This window comes from Bacillus rossius, chromosome 12 (assembly GCF_032445375.1).
Source record: "Bacillus rossius redtenbacheri isolate Brsri chromosome 12, Brsri_v3, whole genome shotgun sequence".
Lineage (NCBI taxonomy): Eukaryota > Metazoa > Arthropoda > Insecta > Phasmatodea > Bacillidae > Bacillus > Bacillus rossius.
In genome coordinates, this window is record NC_086339.1 from 50,957,791 (window position 1) to 50,980,290 (window position 22,500).

The following is a 22,500-nucleotide window of genomic DNA, read 5'->3' on the forward strand; positions in this document are numbered from 1 at the left end:
CCAGTGGAACAGAAAAATTCAATATGGCGGTCATGACGAAAATTTCATCATGAGTGGGGCGTTCTATTTAAATATGGCGGATCCAAGATGGCAAAAAAAAAAAAAAAAAAAAAAACAGATTAAGGTCGAAACTGTAGTCGTTTATTCCTAGATGTCTAAAAATTGTAACGATCGTAAACACTGAATTTTTTTTACATACCTACAATGTAAAGTATTTCCCCAGTATATAACATTATTTTTTCAAACGTTTTCTTTTACTGTAAGTTCTCACATGCTCTGTGGTTTTTAAATAAAATAGTTTGATTTAAAGTTTTTTGTCCTAAAGTCATTTGTCCTAACTAAGTTTTTCATAATGTCGTTTTTCCTAAAATCATTTGTCCTAAAATTCGTTTGTCCTAAAGTCGTTTGTCCTAAAGTCGTTTGTCCTAATGTCGTTTGTCCTAAAGTCGTTTGTCCTAATGTCGTTTGTCCTAAAGTCGTTTATCCTAATGTCGTTTGTCCTAAAGTCGTTTGTCCTAATGTCGTTTGTCCTAAAGTCGTTTGTCCTAAAACTCAGAGTAAGGATTTATCGATACTGGAACCGTCGTTTGTCCTAAAAGTCGTTTGTCCTAAAGTCGTTTGTCCTAAAGTCGTTTGTCCTAATGTCGTTTGTCCTAAAGTCGTTTGTCCTAAAACTCAGAGTAAAAGTATTTTGAAGCTGTTCCGTCGTTTGTCCTAAAATTCGTTTGTCCTAAAGTCGTTTGTCCTAAAGTCGTTTGTCCTAACGTCGTTTGTCCTAAAGTCGTTTGTCCTAATTTTTAGGACAAACGAAATTAGGATAAACGCTTTAGGACAAACAATTTTAGGACAAACGCCGCACCCCCCATCACTTCTGACTCAAAAAACAAATAATATATGTAGACCCTCTTTGAATAGATCTTTGTTAAGTTGGTTGCTTTCATTACCAATTATAACTTACAATAACTTGCAATTGCTTTGGTGTGCTTCTATAATAGTTTTTACTATTTATTTTTTAAATACTTAATCTCTTTTTAAAATATATTTACATTTTAACATGAATTTCTGACAGGAATATGAATGTCTTTTTTCTCAGGTTGGGTGTTATTTAACCTGAGGATTTGACTCTGCTTAAAACTCGTAAACTATGAAAGCTACAGAGTTGAAGTATATATAATTAGTAGAGCAGACTTTGTGTGTGGTCTTTAACATTTGCAATGATAACGTAATGAGTATAGGTGGGGAGCATCGAATTGAAGTCAGTGAGAGCTGTAACTCCGAAAGTAATTGACTGATTTGCATTATTTAACCTTCAAGTTACTTTTGAGGGAACACTAGGTGGTGCTAGTTGAGTGAAATAACTATAAAGTTACTAAATTTGGTGTTGGAGCCATTAATCGTAAAATGCCTAAACGAAAACAGGTTATGTTTGAGAAAAGAAATAAAACAAGCAAAATTGCCAGAGCAGCAGCAATAAAAAAAATAGAGAAGTGTTGTAGGTATCGAATGAGGCAAAAATTAGCGGAGAGAAATGAGCCAGTGGAGCGAAACGAGTCCCTGAATGAGGCGCGAAATTTGCGCTCTAGCGAGTCTTGACAGTCTTTTTGGTGTAACCATTTTTCTGGCGTGGCAGCCCAACCATCAAGTAAGACGTTCATCAAATTCTCTTCAATACGTAAAGCAACATCAGTTTTGTTAAATTATTTTATTTATTTCATACACATTCCCGTCAATGCGATGGAAATTCGTGAAACAAACCCCAGGCAGCTGTAGTCCAAAATACAATCTACCCAGAAATTTTTTTCAAAGAAATTTTTTATGTGCCTAATTTAATTATTGACTTGGCATAAAAAGTTAACTAACCTAGTATTTATTACAGTGAACTCTCAGTACAACATACTTGAACATCCAACCTTTTTGTTCTTAATAATGAAAGTAGTTTACACTAAACTGTTACCAAATGTAAAACATCTTGTTGAAACCTGAAAATATATATTTCATAGTGAGGTACTTCATAATGAAGTTTCACTGTACTAGATTTTGCAGCACTACAGGATGTAGGTTCTGTGGTGCTGTAGCCACCTGGTGAGACATTAACCACCTGTGATACCTAGGTGCTAGGTGACTTGTTTGTGGTGGAATTACGGTAGAGTGGGGCACTTAGAAGTCATATTGAACAAATAAACATGCCAGGACATACTTAATCTTTGGTGTGATTGGAAATTGCATGATGGTTAATCTAGAATCAAGACATGAGAACAGATATTTAAGACCTGGAACCGAAACGAGAACCGTGAAAAAAGTAGAACCAACACATCACTGATAACTATGTCCACTATATTATGTCCACTATATTTATTTGTGCTTTATTTGCATAAGTGTATGACCTAGTTTATAATCTTTATTTGAAATTTTTTTTTGCAGGCTTTTACATTTGCTTCATGAGGCTGACCCAACTGGTACACAGCCAGACTCTGAAGAAATGTTAAGTTTGGAGGGTAAGTGAAACTCTTCCTTAGTTTAGCCAATACATTTATCTTGTAGTTTATTATAACTCATAAAGACAATTGAAAAATAACTGTGTGAAACATATTGCTGATGAAAATAGTTATTTAGTGATAACTGATAAGTAGAGATGGTGATTTATAGCATTTAAAATAATAACATTTAGCATTTTGAATTTGAAATTTAGCATTTTGTAGCATTTTAAAAAACAAGATTTAGCCAATTCTCTCATTTTACATTATTGAAGAAAAGTATATTTTTAAAAAGCATTAAATAATACACATATTAATTATTAACAACCACAGAAATAAAGATCTAACACAACTACAAAGATAGCCTATCTTGGCAGGTTTCCAAACAACTTTTTAGCACTTATGAGTGCAATAAATTGAATACTTAAAATTACAATAAATATTTTTTAGCCGTGTTCATGGCCATAGTTGATGTAGAGTGCACAAATAATGTTAATTGAAACTCGTTTTTTACAATTTTCGCCTTCTTTTGGTTTTCGATCATGCCAGAAACCGTTGCTTGCCGTTTTACCGACTTGTTTTCTTCATCTGATTTCTCGGTGAATCTTTATTTTGCAGCCTGACGTCCCTCAGATTTAATGTGCTTTTCAAGTACATCTTCTTTTTCCACTCCAGACGGCGATTACATAAATTGCACATTAAAATATTCGTATCACTTTCGTAGAACTGTTCATTTTTGTATTCGTTTATGCGATCGCGAATGGAAATTACGTTTCGTCCCATTTTTACCACGAGAAATAACAGTATACAACACATTCACGAGTATGCACGTATTTGCAAACACACCACCTTCCACAGACTACACAAGAACGCGGCTTTCAAGTGAAACAGAGTCAGAAAATGGGCGCGGCGAAGCAGAGATGTCGCAATATGGTGGCCTAAAAACTTGTACTCTGCAAGATGACGGACACTCTTCCAGCTAGTTGTTCTTTGCTTTGTTTACAATCGCGAGTCACGGATGGCCATTTTTCATTCAATATTTACGAACAATAGTGTTGTGAATGACGTGACAATAAGATACTTGTGCTGAATACACCATAAAATGATGGTTTCTTTTGATACTGAACTGAAACAAAATACAATCGGTAAATAAATTTTGTAGAGTGAAGACGAATCTACGTTTTTTACCTTGATTTCGCATTTATCTCGGAATAGTCTAGATTTCACATTTTATAGCGGAAAAAATATAATTTAGCATATTTTCGCATCTATTTCGCGAAAACGAAAAATCACCATCCCTACTGATAAGGCATCAAACTTTCATTATGGAATCATCTTACTTCATTTGTTCATTGATTTAGAATTATTGTATGTGTTTGGTTTTTTACTTTGCATTATTGGTATGTGGGTATTGTTGTTTCTGTTAAGTAATTTCTGGGGAAAAAATTTTTTTAAATAATTTTTAATATTTGGGTGTTTGCTGTTTTTTATTGTTTCTAATTTTGTGACCCTGATTTGTAATCTCAATCTGTGTTTGCAGCTATGTATATATCCAGTGCTTGTATATTTTCCATTGCCTATATGATGGTTAAGTTATCTATTCCCAATAGGCCTGTGCGAATATTTGAATTTTTGGATATGAATATGAATAATAAACTTTTCGTATTAGATTCAACCTTGAATACTAACACTTCAAAATAACAAATATTTGTTTGCTTACAAATACTTAACATGCTATACCTCATGTGTTTGTCATATACCAAAGTTCATTGGTGATATGGTCATTTTTGTAATATAAATACCATTCTTTAATGTTTAATGGGACATCAAAATTCGCCAAACAGTAACAAATAAATCAAATAAACAATTCAAAACACGGCATAATTGCATATTTAAAAACAAATTATTAAATGTATCCTTTTCATGACATGCACCAGAAGTGGAAAAAAGGAAAAAGAAAAATCAACAACCATGGACTACATCATCACAAAAACACGGACACTCCATTGAGATGGGCATTAAAAGAATTAATTGTCATAGTTTCAACGGCATATAAATCAATAGTCACAATCAATCTAACACCATGTGCTACAGAAGCAGTTTACTTGTTTATATCTATTACGAAACATACGTTGTGACTCAAAAGTATATATATGTATAAAAAAGTAAATAATGGTTTCAGATACAAGATGGAATGAGCAATAATTGTTTTTATAATATTGTTGAGCTAAAATAAAATACAATGTACCATTAACAACGAAATGTTGTGAATAAGAAGGGTTTAAATACACCTACATATCTCTCACTTAGCATGACTAATCTTTATATGCCTCCCATCGCACTTTGTATGACACATACCTGTACGACACAGCGTAACGGGAGATAGTTATTGTCAGTCGGCTGGCTGACTTGCCCGCCCGGGCGTGACCTTCAACTCACGTCACTTACCTTTCCAAACCATCCTTTACTGACAGTGAAACTGATATTACTGTCTGGATAATTACATCTTAATTTTTCAAAAATTCAAGTGCTTATTCGCGTATCACCACCTGGTTCACACCAATCCTGTCAGGCCAATGATTATTTTTTTTCATTGCATCATTCATTTAACAACCTTTTCCACGTGAATCATCTGTTCATTTCTGTTCGGGTATCTAATGTCAAATATACATGTATTCCCGCTAGTACAACCAAAAGCATTAGACTTATATAAACTTTTGGTAAGAGTCCTTATTTTGTACGATTGTGTGCACAGTTGACTTCCTTAAAACTAAAGTGCAACCAACATAAGTGTGGCCTTCATGACAATCTGCACGCCGTAATACTTCTAGTTTTGTCTCAAATACTTGAACACGATGCATTATGAGTGATCAAGCACGTACAGTTACCGGCAGCTGATTGGGCAGACGTTGCTTTTGTCTGAGTGAATTCCCTGCCTTTGGCTAGACTGTGTTCATGGCCCGGTCTGTGGCCAGGCAACAACGGTACGGCACAGCGCCATACGCGCGGACGTAAATACATTTGGTCTTTTACAGTCCATAGCTGCAATTTAACTTGCCATAGCTGATGTTTGTACAACAGCCGATAGCGTAGACAGATCTGCGCGCGCATCTCTTCCCCCCTTGTTTGGCTAACTGTATCCCACGGCATATCTGTTTTTTACAGAAGTTGAAACAGACTTCGTGGCATCGTGTTAGACATTTTTTTTGTGATTCCGTGTTAGCTGAAATTTATAAACGTGCTGTTCAAGACTGGGGCAGTAAAATTTACATAGTGCTAAATGAATCCGTGCAATCTGAAGACGTGCTAAGTGAGGGATAGGTTTATTGAAATTTAGATACACTGACACATCACTTTTCTAGTTTATGAATTTCAAGACTAGGGAGCTATTCTGTAATGAAAATTGGAAAATAAAATTTAATCTTCATTTAAGATGTGAGGCCTCTGGTACTTGTCAACCAGTACTTACAAACAAAAAGGAGGAAATTATTTTAGACTACCTTGCTTTTTAGTTCTGTAGCGTAGAAAAAGAGACCATATCAGCATATTCTAAAGTAAAATGTGGCAATCACAGAACAACATGTGAAGGTTGTAAGTGTAATATACAAGGAATACAAAATAAATGTTTTTCCATCCTCTTTCATGCACAAGCATCATAAGTATTCTAAAGTAGAGAGAAGATTTTTTTTTTCTAAGACAGATTTTGGTTTTTAAGAAAACAATGTTTCAGTGTTATATGATTTTATTTTTTTTATCACTCATAATAACTACTGCAAAATTTTAGTAATTATTTTTGCATGATGTGTAAAATTAGTAAAAAAAAAAACACTTTAATAATCTCTAACAATTCATAATGTAATTACAATTATGTACACTAAATAATCACAAATCCAAGCACCTTCAGAATTTACTGTTTTGACATTTTGAAATGTTGTCATTGTTAAATTTTCTACATTTTCTGGTGTGGGACATGGGAAATAGATTGCCCTTAAATTGGCTTGAGTGAATTTTCTGTAGTCACCTTTAAGAGAGCAATGAAAGTTCATCCTCAATTATTATTTTCAAAGCAGCAAAGCCATGTATAGGTATTGATGGGAACTTGGGAAACAGAATGCAAGATGTACAGAGACTTCTATAAGTTTTCATGTACAGTGCTAACCCTACTCACATTTCTTGGGTGGAACAGAATGTTAATGACATCCAAGAATTTCAGGCAAGGATTGTTGACAATAAGCTCACCCTGTTTCATTTCACATTTATATGAAGCTGATTTGAGAAACTATATTTCACATTTGCCTGTTTTACTGTGTTCAGCTGAGAAAATTTTTCGTTCACACTGGAAGAAAAATACTCCTACACTCAAAACTCTAAAGCTGAAATTTGGTTTTGATGTTTTTAATGAGAGAACATGTGCAGTGGGCTATGAAGATAGGTTAGCAAGTAGACTACTACACGCCCAAGCCAACTGTGATCCCGAGGAGGGGAGTGACGGGAGCGCTAGTGTCGCAGTGAGAGAGGGGCTGGCAGTAGGGGAATACCATTAGCTGTGGAAGCAAGGAGTATACACATGCGTTCATAAGTGTACGCAACGATGGCCATGAAGCGCAGTCGTGCAGTAAGAAATGTTGTGATAAGGTGAACGTACAGTCGTATGAAACAGCGAAACACAGTGTCTACGAAGTCGTCACAGTGTATACCAAAGTGTGTCACAGCATCACATCGTACCGCTTGTGTTATAATAATTACTTCACTCAGCACCATATTTAACATACATGTCGGTATACTTTGCCTATAATCAAAGAAAATATTGTTTGTGTGATTAATTAATGAAAAAAATGCAAGAAACATTTCAATACAGTTTCGTGCATAGTGCACGTAACAAACGCCCACTCAGCCATTTAGTTCTTCAATTCCTGATATGTTACCATTGGAATATGTGCTGCTGTTGTCTGAAAAGTCCCATTCACTGTCTGAGCTGCAACAATTCAGCACAACAGTCAAAATGAGACAAAAACACGACCAAACGAAAAGACGAAACAAACACAACAGTTTTCTAAAACAGAAACAAGCGACGTTTCGGGAGCAGATAGCAGTTCCCGAAACGTCGCTACTTTCTGTTTTAGAAAACTGTTGTGTTTGTTTCATCTTTTCGTTTGGTCGTGTTTTTGTCTCATTTTGACTGTTGTGCTGAATTGTTTTGGGTTCAATATTTGTGCTGTCTTCATTTGTGGTTTTTTTTTTTCGTTTCTCTTTTGTTTATTATTTTTTGGAAAACTATTGTGTTTGTTTCGTCTTTTCGTTTTGCTGTGTTTCTGTCTCGTTTCAACTGTTGTGCTGAATTTTGTGGGTTCGGTATTTTTGTGCTGTCATCATTTGTGTTTTTTTTTTTTCGTTCTGTTAGTCCATTTTTCTTTGTTTTTCTTTGTTTGTTGACCATATTCCTGTTGTGGAGTATTGTGTGGCATTAGATCCTGACAACAGCAATTTTTTGCTTAATTTGTGTTTTTTGTCATTTGTGTTTTTTGTAGTTTTCTTCTACAGACATACATGTGCTAAGCAATGGCGTATGTCCAAAAGCTTACATCAAGTCATGCACTCCCATTGCACAAATATTTCAAAAATAACACGTTATATTACAGTCACGCACGCTTCGAAACCTTGCTCCGCTTTCAAAGAATCCGTGAAATACTTGAACAGCGATACGTTTCCGCACACTGTGTCGTGACTTATGGTGACAACTCTACTTGCCGTCCCACCCGCGACATGACGCGCTTCGACCATTGAGGTGGACTAGGGAATGGGAGGGGACAGTGTGGCGGAAGGGATGACGGCGGAGGGAGGGGTCCGTCTGACCTTGGGTAGTTCACATTTTTTCCCAGGACCACAGTTGGCTTGGGCGTGTAGTAGATGCACACTTTTGTGATACGAGCAATGCTTGGAATTCTGCCACTTTGATCTCTTTTGGAGTAATTTCTTTAAAAACTTTAACCCCTTTTGTTTTCTTTGCTGATTTTGTCCAGAATCTCAATGTCATGCAAATGCTTATTTATATAGTTGACAAACTCAAACCAAGTATTCCACCAAGTTATTACCGGTTGAGGTAATACTGATGTTGAGTTCACTTTCACCACAACATTGTTTAGTTGCCTCCATGCCACATAACTCCAACCAAATGTGGTTTGTGCACCCAACTCTGGACATGGAGGAAATGAACCCCAAACAGGCCCTGAATCTGATTCCAGTGAACAACTTGTTTATATTGCACTTGATAGTTTTGTGCCTGAGCACAAAGTGAGTGTGTGCAGTCCAGCACAACCGAGCAGCATGAAATACTGACTGTGCTGTGGTTGGTTCAAGTGTTTTAAAAATGATATGACTTCTCAAACCACTCCCAAAGTTTTTGATGATCCATCTTCTCCACTGGCATTGTTACTGACATATATGCTTCTGTTGTTTGAAATGAAAACTCTTCTTTAGCATCCTTCGCCTTTTTCGTTGTTTTCACATTGACATTCTGTTATGGAAATTTGTCATGTAACAGATGATTTTTGCCTTGAATGCGACATGTTTCACAAGTGTATCGCGTCTCGAAAAGCCTGCAGCTGCAGAATTTGGACGTTAAAAGTTTGTCACTAGCATAAAATCCTTCACTGGAAAATTCTTTCGATCTGTCACTTGCAGAAAACTATATGCTTATATGCTGGAAAATACAGGAATGGTTTATGTGGTTTTATTGATAATACATAACTATATGAGGAGCAGAAATTGGTGTAATTGGTAACTAAAAAAATCAGGGTTAAGCTATGTTTAAGTTTTCGGGAATGCCTCATCCTTGAAGATGGCTGTGTGAGCCCTTGTGACCATAGACATACCTAATGGTAACATAGACTGATTCTTGACTTGGATTTATGGCTCCCACATTAGCTTACTTTTGGGGTCATTCCATGCCATTTCACACACCTGTTGACATTACCATCACCGAATTCAATGAAACTTTGGGCTTTAACAGTACAGGTGCAGTTACAGCCCTCTATAAATAATACTTTTTATACAGCAGGGTTGCCAACTTGTGGAAAAAAGTGTAAAATTTGCTGCGCAAGGTCCAATGAAAATATTTGTAACTTCCTTTGTAGTTGAGTGAGAAACTTGATGTAGGGCTCAATAGAAAGCTAGAAAAGTATACTTTGAGATAAAAATAAGTTTTACGAATTTTAAAAGAAATTTGTTTCAAGGTCATGTTCATGTAACCTGTGACCTTGAAAATTTTGAAATTTGTATCTTTGAAAAATGTGAAAACATTATATGTTATGAGTGCATTATTGGCTATAAGTGACATAAGTTTCATTTTGGGATGGATCTGGGATCAAACACTAGAACATTGTGAATTAGGCCATGTTCACTAAAACTATTCTAGTAAGGTATTAACACAATTAAAAAAATGGCGTAGCTTTAAGTCATATGTGGATTTAACACTGAATTAATTCCAATATATGATTCATTTACTCATTACCAATACTGCAGGTTACTGTTGCTTCCTTTCCTTTAGTTGGTTTTCCGAGGTCATTGTGTCAAAGGCTGTTAAATATGTGTCCTTCCAGTTGCTGTTCTTGGATCTACAGTTGTGATCACATCTTCAATTGAAATCTTCATAACATCTGGATGCTGGGGATATACATAAGATGGGGAGGGACCTTGTGGATGCAGGAAACTAATAAGAACTTCATGAGAACTTTCTTCTACTTTCAGAACACATCCCAACCACCACCCACTTCCGTACATGTGTGTCACAAAACCTTTAACATCATTCACAGACAATGTACATTTAATTTTATTCATGTAGTGAGTTTCACCTTCAGATTCACTAGAAAATCTCTTCACAATTATTTCCTCAGATGAAACAGGCTGGAAGGCATGACGCTTCTGAGTTCCAGATATTGGTTTAGCATTTGCACATCATTCAGGCAACAACTTTCTTTCATTCATTAGGTCTTCCTGAGTGACATAAGCAAAATTCATGTTATGCAAACTACTTACAGCCCATTCAAACAATTGCCGTGGGGTCATAATTTGGTCTGTGTAAGGACGTTGCAGACTTACTCTGGCTGCCAGTCGCTTCAGTATTCCCCCTAGACCCTCACATGTATTCTTGCCATGAAAGGTGGCAAAAAAGTGCCACTCAGCTCCAACTCCAAAATCATTTACATGATACATCAAATTTGAGAAGTTACTTTTATTCTTGTATTGAGCAGCACAACCATCAGAGAAGTAATATATTTTACATAAAGTGACTTTTTCTTTCAAAAATGGAATAAGATGTGTAAGAAAAGTATGTACTGCAATGACATCATGCTGGAGACAATCAGAAATTATTGTTAGGTTGGTAGAAATTATTTCCTCTGTTGACTCATCATGGTTGTATATTGCAAATGGATTAATAATTTAGAAATGAATAATTCTATGAAATCATCAGATGACTTCACAAGAACTTCAAGTGTGTAAATTTTTGATGCAACCCACTGCTTGAATGTTACAGTTTCAATTGAATTCTGCTCCAATGTCGTCTCCAGTGATTTTCATATGTTATCAGGGCCTGGACATTCTGCACTCTCATGGAAAAAACATTTAATTTGGGGAGGATTACACATCATTTGAGCCACATAGTGGTGATATGTTAACAGATTTTCTCTTTCCATGAGTTTGGCCAAATTACAGCCATCATTAACAACTTCATATTTTGGTGTGCTGCACAGACACATACAGTGTGTGTCCCATTAGATCCTGCCAAAACCACATATTTAGGCCGTAGAGATGCAAATTTGGAGAAACCAATTTTGACACTTGGATGCTCCTGTTTGAACAAGGCATATACTTCTCTCAGATTGTTTAGTAGGAGCCTCTTTTGTTTGTGTTCTTTGGTATTTCCAATTCGAATAGTTTGAAAGTCCTTTTTACCAGGCATCATTCTGCTTACATTGTTGTTTGAATAAAACATCTGAACAATATTGACGACACTGCAGTCTAGATTTTTCCCTGGTTTTGGATTAGGTGATGTCATTATTCCACTTTCCTTCACTAACTTCTTTGATGTTCGTATCATGTAGTTCATTGCAGTTGGGAATTCCTTCTGTATTCTGCTAATACTCCAATCTTTAGGTAAAATAGTCAAAATTTGCACCTTCATACTTCTTTCTGTACACCCTTCAAACTTTTCCTTCAATTGTTCTAATATATTTTCATCACAACGTTTTTCCTGTGATACTCTTACTTCTGGTACAGGGATTTGAAATATTCTTTCTTGAATTGCAGATGATATTTTCATTACTTTTTTCCTTGTATATTTTGCTGTTCTCACTTTTATTTTCATTATGGGTGATTCCCCTATACTTGGTAGACTGTTATTAAATGTGTGCAGCACTACATCCAGGCTTGATTCCTCTTCATCACTGTCAGTTGAGCTTTCCTCTTCACTGTACTCTTCCTCCCGTGTAGTACTTGCACTTGCTATTGATGAGATTTGTTTCCAACATGAATCACATACCTTCTGTCCAGTCTGCAGGTGTGGTTGTTTCTGTATCATCCACTGAAGAACATTTCTCAACTGTTTTCTGCTGCTTTTGTGACCCTAAATATTAAACTGATTACAGCACTGTGTATTTATGTAATTATTTTCCATTGTTGCAAAGTACGTATCAATACGGCTAAACTTAAGAAATTCACACCAAATATATAGCACTGTTGTCAATGACAAAGCTGCACTAAGACCGACCTTGCTTTGTGAGACTGACGTGATTAGTATATACACTTGTCTGAAGTTGCTCTAAGAACATTGGGTGCAAAAGTGGCTCAATTCCACTGCATCCCTAGTCAGTATTTGAGATGTAGCTTATGTTCCCAGATCCATCCCAAAATGAAACTTATGTCACTTATAGCCCATAATGCACTTCATAACATTTAATTTTATCACATTTTTTAAAGAACACTTTTCAAAATTTTCAAGGTCACAGGTTACATGATCATGACCTTGAAACAAATTTCTTTTAAAATTCGTAAAACTTATTTTTATCTCAAAGTATACTTTTCTAGCTTTCCATTGAGCCCTACATCAAGGTTCTCACTCAACTACGAAGGAAGTTACAAATATTTTTATTGGACCTTGCGCAGCAAAATTTCCACTTTTTCCACAAGTTGGCAACCCTGCTGTATAAAAAGTATTATTGACAGGGGACTGTAACTTTGCTAATGCACTTTTTTGCACGCCTACTGCTAATTCGCCAAGTTTTTTTTTAATTCGGAGATGGTGATGCCAAAAATTATTATTTTCTGGTTGATTTAGCATGGAATGACCATTTGGCCAATAGGACTTTCAAAATCAGTGGAGGTAAATGACATGTCCATTTGTTTACAAATGGTACTGTAACACATACATGTTTTTGTTAGAAATTGTTAGATCATAAATTGTTGTGTTTTATGATACAGTGGACTTTTTAATTTACAATTCGCAAAATATAAATATGTACTGAAACTGAAAAGTGTATATAAAGTGCTATCAGATTTTATAACTGTGTCAATGTACTGCTGGTATTTGCCGTGGGATGTTTTCAACAGTTTTATCGGCAAATTTTTTTATTTGGAATAGGAGCAAAAGATATTTAGTTTAATATCTATACTAATATTACAAAGATAGAGTGTGTTTATTTGTCCGAAATAAACTCGAAAACCACTGGACTGATTTCTCAAATTCTTTCACTATAATAAAGCTACATTATTGTAGATGGAAGTATACTACGTTTTAATCAAAAAGCTGGAATCATAAAGCTTTTCGCTGAGGCCTGCTTGCGCTTGTAAAATCGTAACTGTGAAATGAATACTACAGATTTTTGCCCATGTTAACAGGGATTGTTTTTTTGAAATCTCAGGTAGATAGTGATTTTCCTTTTATTTAGGTCGAAGGTATATTGAGCAAAACGCTGGGCTTTATTTAGACAGAAAATAACCAAACATGCTTCTTTTTTAAGATTTAGAAATTTTTACTACAAATCCTGGGCTTAGTGTTTTTTGTTTGTGCATCAGGAGTATCCAGAGAAGTAGACAAAAAGTCTTTTTTTTTTAATGCCAAGAGAAAAAAAACTTCTATCAGCTTGGAGTAGTACTAACTACATTTGTGAAACAAACTTACCCATAGACAATAGACACTCTTTTATGTACTGTATTCACCTGAAAATAAGACTAGAGTTTTTCATTGGAAGACTTCCCAAAAAAATCAGTGTTGACTTATAACTGAGAACAAACTATTTTTAAAAAAAAAATCTGAAAAAATTGTGTTATTCTAAAATTGTTTAAAATTTCCGAATTTTGATTTATTTGTTTTATATTGAATATAAGCATTGCGAATTACATAAGTTACTTAGATTATTTTTTTTTTGATCTGTTCAGTGAATTCCTAGTAAACAAAGAAAAGAAAAAGGTGAGTTAAGAATTTTTCTTGTAACCTTGACTTGCATAATTGAGGGTCGTCTTACATTCAGGGTCGACTAATTTAGGGTGACTGCAGTATATAAATGAAATACCACTTACTGACTCACTAATAACGTATTCGTCAGAACTATAAGACCTACACATTGTAAATTTGGCACATATATTTTCTTTTGCTACGTATGCATCCACTAAAAACAGATTTGCCAAAAAGTTTATACTACGATGTGTTTAGCTCGGGAAACACCAGGTACGTCAGGCTATATTTAATAAATACAAATGTAGCTTTCAAAATCAAACATGTTACTTTTTTATCTGGCTTGAATTCCAAAGAGGATAGTATCCATAGGGATCATCATACTGCATGCCTCAAAAGGAAACTAAAGAAAATAGCAATAAATTAATGGTAACAATTTTTCAAGTGATAAAATCTTATAAATCGATGAACGCTGGCTGCACACACGAAAAATTGTCAAGTTCCTCCTGAGCCGAGCGTGCAAGAACCGGCCAACCACCGTGCGAAAAAATCTTCTACAATATCAAACAGGTTAGGCCGGGCTTTTTAAAAACAGCAATTAAAAATTTGATTTATTTGTCCAATTTCATCATTTCAAATCAACAATTTGTTGACATTGATTTGATTTCAGTTAATTTCTATAACTAATTGTTCTTGATGATATTTAAACAAATTATTTAAATTAAATTTGCAAAAACTGTGAATAATATTTGAGAATTAAAAAGTATGCAATTTTTCATCAATGTTTTCTTATGACGTTATCAGGTAAAATGATGGTCGGTACAGCGACTTCACCTCTGTAAGACAGTGCGTGTGGAGTGTGGGCGGGTGTGCGTGCGCAGAGCAAGTGAACGGCATGGGGCCGCTCATCGACCAGGAGCTGGAGCGCGTGGACCGCAAGCACGCGCAGCTGACGCAGCTCAGCGCGGACCTGGTGGAGGCCGTGAACCTGTACCACACGCTGATGCGGGAGCCGCCCTACCACGCCGCGCCCAAGCCCCCCTACGGCTACCCGCCCGCCGCGCAGGTGCGTGCACGTAGACGCAAATCGGTCGGAAACCTAATGTCTTGATACAGTACAGATGAAATTAAATTTATTAGTGTCTATTGACAGTATTATTACAGTTGTAGTCGTTCTGACAAAAAAATAATAATTGTTCCGTGCTACGCATCAATTATTTTATGGGAGAAACTATTAGGAGCATTCGGTCATCATTAATGAGGCATTCCGTAAAATTATGTGCTATGTTTAAAGAGTAAAAATTTATAAGTGTTTTCAAAAAACTGTTGAATCCAGGATGGCATGTTTCAATTATGTTCCTTAGATAAAAAATGTAATATCAGATGATGGTTTAGATAAAATGCAATAGGAAAATGTATTTCTGAAATTCTCATTCCACACCCAATTTTACAAAATACAAATAATCTGATACATAAAAAAAATTACATTGACTACAAAGTTAATTTTAAGACTTTGTGCATTACGGTGTTCATCTAGCAACAAGCACACTTAAACATGAGAGGAAAGTTTATTTCAGTCCATTTATGGTTCAGAATTTTAGTCAAATACTTTGTTCTTATCTTCATTCATCTCAGTTTTGAATAATTATATGGATGGGTTGATTCCACATTTCCTCGATTCCAATCCCACAATTTCCCTTAATTACCGGTTTGATTCTGATTCTAATTCCCAATTTTACAAATCCATGATTTTGTGTTCTTTTTAGGGATGGGACGAATCCAAATTTTGGTCGAATCCGAATCCTTGTTCGAATCCTCAGTGTTTGTCATCCAATCTCGACGCCATCCAATCTCCCAGTCCCACACTAAACTTCACCACATGTTATTAAAAAAAATCACAAATTTATTTTAAAAAATTACATAGGCCTATGTATTAAAAAAAATCACATGTGTATTTATAAAATTATAAAATAAGTGTATAGTGTATACACCTGATATAAAATAAGAGACAAATAACCTCAAAAACCACACATGTAAGTTTGCATCTGTCTAATTCTCTGTTAAATTAATCCTTCCTATGTTTTCAATAAAATACGTTTGTATAACAGACACCATTTAAAAAAAGTTACATTTTTTCTGCAATGTTATATTATTGAAGGTTGGAAATGATCAAGTAGTTATACTAATTGACAAAATGCAGCGTAGTTTATCTTATGTTTGTGCTATTTCCATTACCTTTATAATATAGTTTAGGTATACAATTTTCTAGAGCTGGACGGACCTCAGTTCTCTGGTTTCGAACCGAGCCGAACCGAACCTCATACAGAAATAATTGTTTTGAATTAAAATAAACCAATGACCAGCATTTTGGTCTTTAACTGAGTGGTGAGAAAGAAAGGTTCTCCAGCCATATGTAAAATTAAAACATTATATAGCTTAGCTTATATATATACCAACTTTTAATTCATGAAGAAGTTACATCTAAATTTCAAAAAGACTATCTTCCTTTTTCAGTGTACACTAACCTTCATTTAAAAAAAAATATTATAAAGATGAAGAACATTCAGCATAAGGCCACATAACATATTTACGTGGTAGACATAACCTAACATTTTTAATAAGTAAAACTTTTTAATAGGACATCAAAAAAAAAGTGAATGTGAATTAAGTTACCTATCTACATATTTTTGTGGTAGACATAACCTAACATTTTTAATAAATAAAACTTTTTAATAGGACATAAAAAAAGGTGAATGTGAATTAAGTTACCTATCTACATTACAAAACCCGCTGACTGCAGTTGCTGTTTTCTTGGAATAATGCTGCTCGTCGGAAGAAACTTTAGACTTTTTTTTTGGGGTGGTTCTGGGTCATCCGGGTCGTCATTATCTTTTCTCCATTTGGAAAACTTAAACGACGTTAACCTTCTCATCACAAATCATCTCAAGAACAATAATATTGTAAACGTAACGTAAAAAGTGTGGTTATAGAAATTTGTGTCGGAAAAAAGAAAACGAGAAATAATGATGGCTGCCGCAACTACGCTAGTCAATTTAGTACCGTACTGCAAAATTTACTGGACCAGTAATTTTAATACACAAGATTAAATTAGGGATGGGATTTTCGAATCTTGGATTCGTCGAATATACCGAATCCTATGGATTCGAGGATTCGTAGGATCCGAGGTGGGATTCGAGGTGGGATTCGAGGTGGGTTTTTAAGAGTTTTAGGTAGTAATTGATAATTGTAGTGCTGGGCGAAGTTTGAAAATTTCGAACCGAACCGAACCCTTACGTTCGGTTCGAAACCTTTTAAAATATATTCGAAAAACCGAACGTTCGTTTAAAAAAAATTACGTTTTTCTAATTTTCTAACCCCCATTAGAGACCATTCACAAAACAGCTCAACAAAATTCTATTACTTGTAATATTCCGACTTTTATCGCATAATCATCGCCTCAACAGTTTCAAGCTCAGACAAAATAAAATAAAAATTATTAATCGTCGCATAACTCGCATAGCATTTTTTCATATGGGCGCGCTTTGTTTTTTGATTACTTTAGAGAATTTTGTATGCATTTGTCGTACTACGTAATATAAACTATCGTACAAATGCCAAAGGTATTGTATATTATACCTTTAACTATAGTGCGTGTACGATACGTGTTGTAAAATCACCAAACATTGCGTACCCTATACGTTAAACTAAAGCGCATGTACGAGTACTCTCGTATTTCGGCAAAACTAACGTGATCAAGTTAACACAAGACAGGAAATGATTACGTAAATTACGTATTTTAAATTACTGGGATGTATTTATTTTCTTTGGCCTTTTTGGTTATAACAGTCAGGTAATAAAAATATTAATTTAATCTTGTGTATTAAAAGTACTGGTCCAGTAAATTTTACAGTACGGTACTAATTTGACTAGCGTAGTCGCGGCAGCCATCATTATTTCTCGTGTTTTCTTTTTTCCTACGCAAATTTCTATAACCACACTTTTTACGTTACGTTTACAATATTATTGTTCTTGAGATGATTTGCGATGAGCAGGCTAACGTCGTTTAAGTTTTCCAAATGGAGAAAAGATAATGACGACCCGGATGACCCAGAACCACCCCAAAAAAAATGTCTAAAGTTTCTTGTGACGAGCAGCATTCTTCCAAGAAAACAGCAACTGCAGTCAGCGGGTTTTGTAATGTAGATAGGTAACTTAATTCACATTCGCCTTTTTTTTGATGTCCTATTAAAAAGTTTTACTTATTAAAAATGTTAGGTTATGTCTACCACAAAAATATGTTATGTGGCCTTATGCTGAATGTTCCTCATCTTTATAATATTTTTTTTTAATGAAGGTTAGTGTACACTTAAAAAGGAATATAGTCTTTTTGAAATTTAGATGTAACTTCTTCACGAATTAAAAGTTGGTGTATATATATAAGCTAAGCTATATAATGTTTTAATTTTACATATGGCTGGAGAATCTTTCTTTCTCACCACTCAGTTAAAGACCAAAATGCTGGAACTTCTTCATAAATTAAAAGTTGGTATATATATAAGCTAAGCTATATAAGGTTTTAATTTTACATATGGCTGGAGAACCTTTCTTTCTCACCACTCAGTTAAAGACCAAAATGCTGGTCATCGGTTCATTTTAATTCAAAACAATTATTTCTGTATGAGGTTCAGTTCGGCTCGGTTCGAAACCAGAGACCTGAGGTTCGTCCAGCTCTAGAAAATTGTATACCTAAACTATATTATAAAGGTAACGGAAATGGCACAAACATAAGATAAACTACGCTGCATTTTGTCAATTAGCATAACTACTCTATCATTTCCAACCTTCAATAATATAACATTGCAGAAAAAAACGTAACTTTTTTAAAATGGTGTCTGTTATACAAACGTATTTTATTGAAAACATAGGAAGGATTAATTTAACAGAGAATTAGACAGATGCAAACTTACATGTGTGGTTTTTGAGGTTATTTGTCTGTTATTTTATATCAGGTGTATACACTATACACTTATTTTTAGGGATGGGACGAATCCACTTTTTGGTCGAATCCGAATCCTTGTTCGAATCCTCAGTGTTTGTCATCCAATCTCGAATCCCAGTCCCACACTAAACTTCACCACATGTTATTAAAAAAAATCACACATTTATTTTAAAAAATTACATAGGCCTATGTATTAAAAAAAATCACATGTGTATTCATAAAATTATAAAATAAGTGTATAGTGTATACACCTGATATAAAATAAGAGACAAATAACCTCAAAAACCACACATGTAAGTTTGCATCTGTCTAATTCTCTGTTAAATTAATCCTTCCTATGTTTTCAATAAAATACGTTTGTATAACAGACACCATTTTAAAAAAGTTACGTTTTTTTCTGCAATGTTATATTATTGAAGGTTGGAAATGATAGAGTAGTTATGCTAATTGACAAAATGCAGCGTAGTTTATCTTATGTTTGTGCCATTTCCGTTACCTTTATAATATAGTTTAGGTATACAATTTTCTAGAGCTGGACGAACCTCAGTTCTCTGGTTTCGAACCGAGCCGAACTGAACCTCATACAGAAATAATTGTTTTGAATTAAAATGAACCGATGACCAGCATTTTTGTCTTTAACTGAGTGGTAAGAAAGAAAGGTTCTCAAGCCATATGTAAAATTAAAACCTTATATAGCTTAGCTTATATATATACAGTAGAACCCCGATTTTGCGAACACGGATTTAACGAAAACAGCGATTTAACGTAAAGGTTTTCAGGAACCATCAAAAAACACCAATTTATTAAAATAATAATATAGATTTCCAAAAAATGAAAGTAAATTGTAACGGAAACTTATTAAAAAATACACTCTGTGGTGTCAGTAATAGAATGGAGGTACTATATATTAATATGTGCATTTGCTTCATCTGTCCAATCACAAAAAAATAAAAAAAAATTGTTCAAATTGCTTAAAAACTCCGGGCGCTGTAACTGAATTGCGTAGGTGCGTGCCATTGCGCGCGCCTGGATAGATAGACTGTCCGCGACACATGACGTCATGAAGGGTTTCTTTGTCCGCATCCCCCTCCCCCTTCCTTGTCCCTGGCTTGACTCACCACGTTATCTTCCAATCACGCCCGCATAGTAACAGTGCTAATCACACGTTTCCAAATATTCCTTTTCCCATCCTCCAGGTTTTTTCAACTTGTGAGCACGTCACACCAATACGCCAATACAATTATTTTCAGTAAGAGCTTTGTGCGCGGTGTTTAGTTTTTGGAATACATTTTTTATAAGTGCTGTTCGGACTTCGATGTTTTGGAGTAGATAATCACAGCGACAGACCGACAGGATGCGCTCCCATCCTTGCCGTCAGCGATGTTTATTTTGACAGCTCAAGCAATTATCTTTCCCACGTCCATTCGCAGCGTAAAAAAAAAAAAAAAAAAACACGGGGGGGATTGCAGATGGAAAAGTAACTATGCATTAAAATAAATATATTTACGGCCCTGCTAATTTTTTTTATTCAATAAAATTCGAGGTATTAGTGATTTTTCAGCAGAAACTGCTGTGTGACTAATAAACAAATTGTATCATAATAACTTAAACTTATAAAGTATTTATTAACTGTGAAGGACAGTCGTATATAAAAATATTTATTTTACCGAGAATGGACTATACAACCTGGCTTTTGGCGCACGCAGTGTGGGAGGGGAGGAGGTTGAAATAAGGGAGGGGAATGTGTTGAAATGTTAGTTGGAAAAAAAAGAGGGGGGGGGGGGTGTTTTTACATGGTTTGTGGCTCTGGGAGGGATGAGCCTTGAAGAATTAGCAGGGGATGGGAGAGGTAAGCGTCACGTCACGTATGACGCCAAGCCGCCGCTACCGCCAGACTGGCCGGACGAGTTTCTTATGCTCTCGCAGAAGCTACCACAGCAGCTTTTCGTGCGTGCGGGCGGGTAAGATAACATGGCAGCTGAGACGGCTTTTCGTGCGATAGTGGAAACGCCGAGCTCAGCTAGACACTACCGCGTGCATCGGCGGGATTCTACTGTACATGACTTTATTTACTGTTTTTGGATATCGGCTTTGTTACGTTTTTTTGACGATTCGTTTATGTTACTGGTATTAGAACTGGACAAATCAATTTGCGGCCATTTTTTTTTTAAATTTTTTACTGTGACGCAATGTGTATGTAGTTCGTATTTGTTATAAACGCTGCAGGTTGCGACTGTATTTTAATAAACTTTAACGTATTTCTTACACTTTTCATATATTTTTTTTGCCTAGTTTTTCACGGTTTCTGAAAATCTGTACGTACGACTGAGGTTTACGTACGAACCGGGGGCCGTACGAGCGAGATCAAAAACGTTTAAGATGGAAAGTTGACGAAGTCTGAGATAGCACGGCAGCACAAGATATCGGCGTCGACCCTGTCTACGATATGGAAACGTAGGGACGCGATTATGAGTGCGGGGGTCATTGAAAATCGGTAAATCGGATTTAACGAAACATCGATTTAGAGTAAACATTTTCGGTAACCATAGCACTTCGTTAAATCGGGGTTCTACTGTACCAACTTTTAATTTATGAAGAAGTTCCAGCATTTTGGTCTTTAACTGAGTGTTGATAAAGAAAGATTCTCCAGCCATATGTAAAATTAAAACATTATATAGCTTAGCTTATATATATATATACACCAACTTTTAATTCGTGAAGAAGTTACATCTAAATTTCAAAAAGACTATATTCCTTTTTAAGTGTACACTAACCTTCAATTAAAAAAAAATATTATAAAGATGAGGAACATTCAGCATAAGGCCACATAACATATTTTTGTGGTAGACATAACCTAACATTTTTAATAAGTAAAACTTTTTAATAGGACATCAAAAAAAAGGCGAATGTGAATTAAGTTACCTATCTACATTACAAAACCCGCTGACTGCAGTTGCTGTTTTCTTGGAAGAATGCTGCTCGTCACAAGAAACTTTAGACGTTTTTTTTGGGGTGGTTCTGGGTCATCCGGGTCGTCATTATCTTTTCTCCATTTGGAAAACTTAAACGACGTTAGCCTGCTCATCGCAAATCATCTCAAGAACAATAATATTGTAAACGTAACGTAAAAAGTGTGGTTATAGAAATTTGCGTAGGAAAAAAGAAAACACGAGAAATAATGATGGCTGCCGCGACTACGCTAGTCAAATTAGTACCGTACTGTAAAATTTACTGGACCAGTACTTTTAATACACAAGATTAAATTAATATTTTTATTACCTGACTGTTATAACCAAAAAGGCCAAAGAAAATAAATACATCCCAGTAATTTAAAATACGTAATTTACGTAATCATTTCCTGTCTTGTGTTAACTTGATCACGTTAGTTTTGCCGAAATACGAGAGTTCTCGTACATGCGCTTTAGTTTAACGTATGGGGTACGCAATGTTTGGTGATTTTACAACACGTATTGTACACGCACTATAGTTAAAGGTATAATATACAATACCTTTGGCATTTGTACGATAGTTTATATTACGTAGTACGACAAATGCATACAAAATTCTCTAAAGTAATC

At 35.2% G+C, this 22,500-nt stretch overlaps 1 protein-coding gene across 3 annotated transcripts in view; it reads left to right on the forward strand.

Annotated features, from left to right (window-relative positions):
- Window positions 1–22,500, forward strand: part of LOC134537933 (signal transducing adapter molecule 1) — a 165,821-nt gene that overhangs the window by 103,535 nt on the left and 39,786 nt on the right. For all 3 annotated transcript variants that reach the window (XM_063378909.1, XM_063378910.1, XM_063378911.1), the window contains 2 exons: window positions 2,422–2,495; window positions 14,805–14,989. In XM_063378909.1, the coding sequence (XP_063234979.1) occupies window positions 2,422–2,495; window positions 14,805–14,989 (259 nt within the window). The remainder of the gene's footprint in view (window positions 1–2,421; window positions 2,496–14,804; window positions 14,990–22,500) is intronic.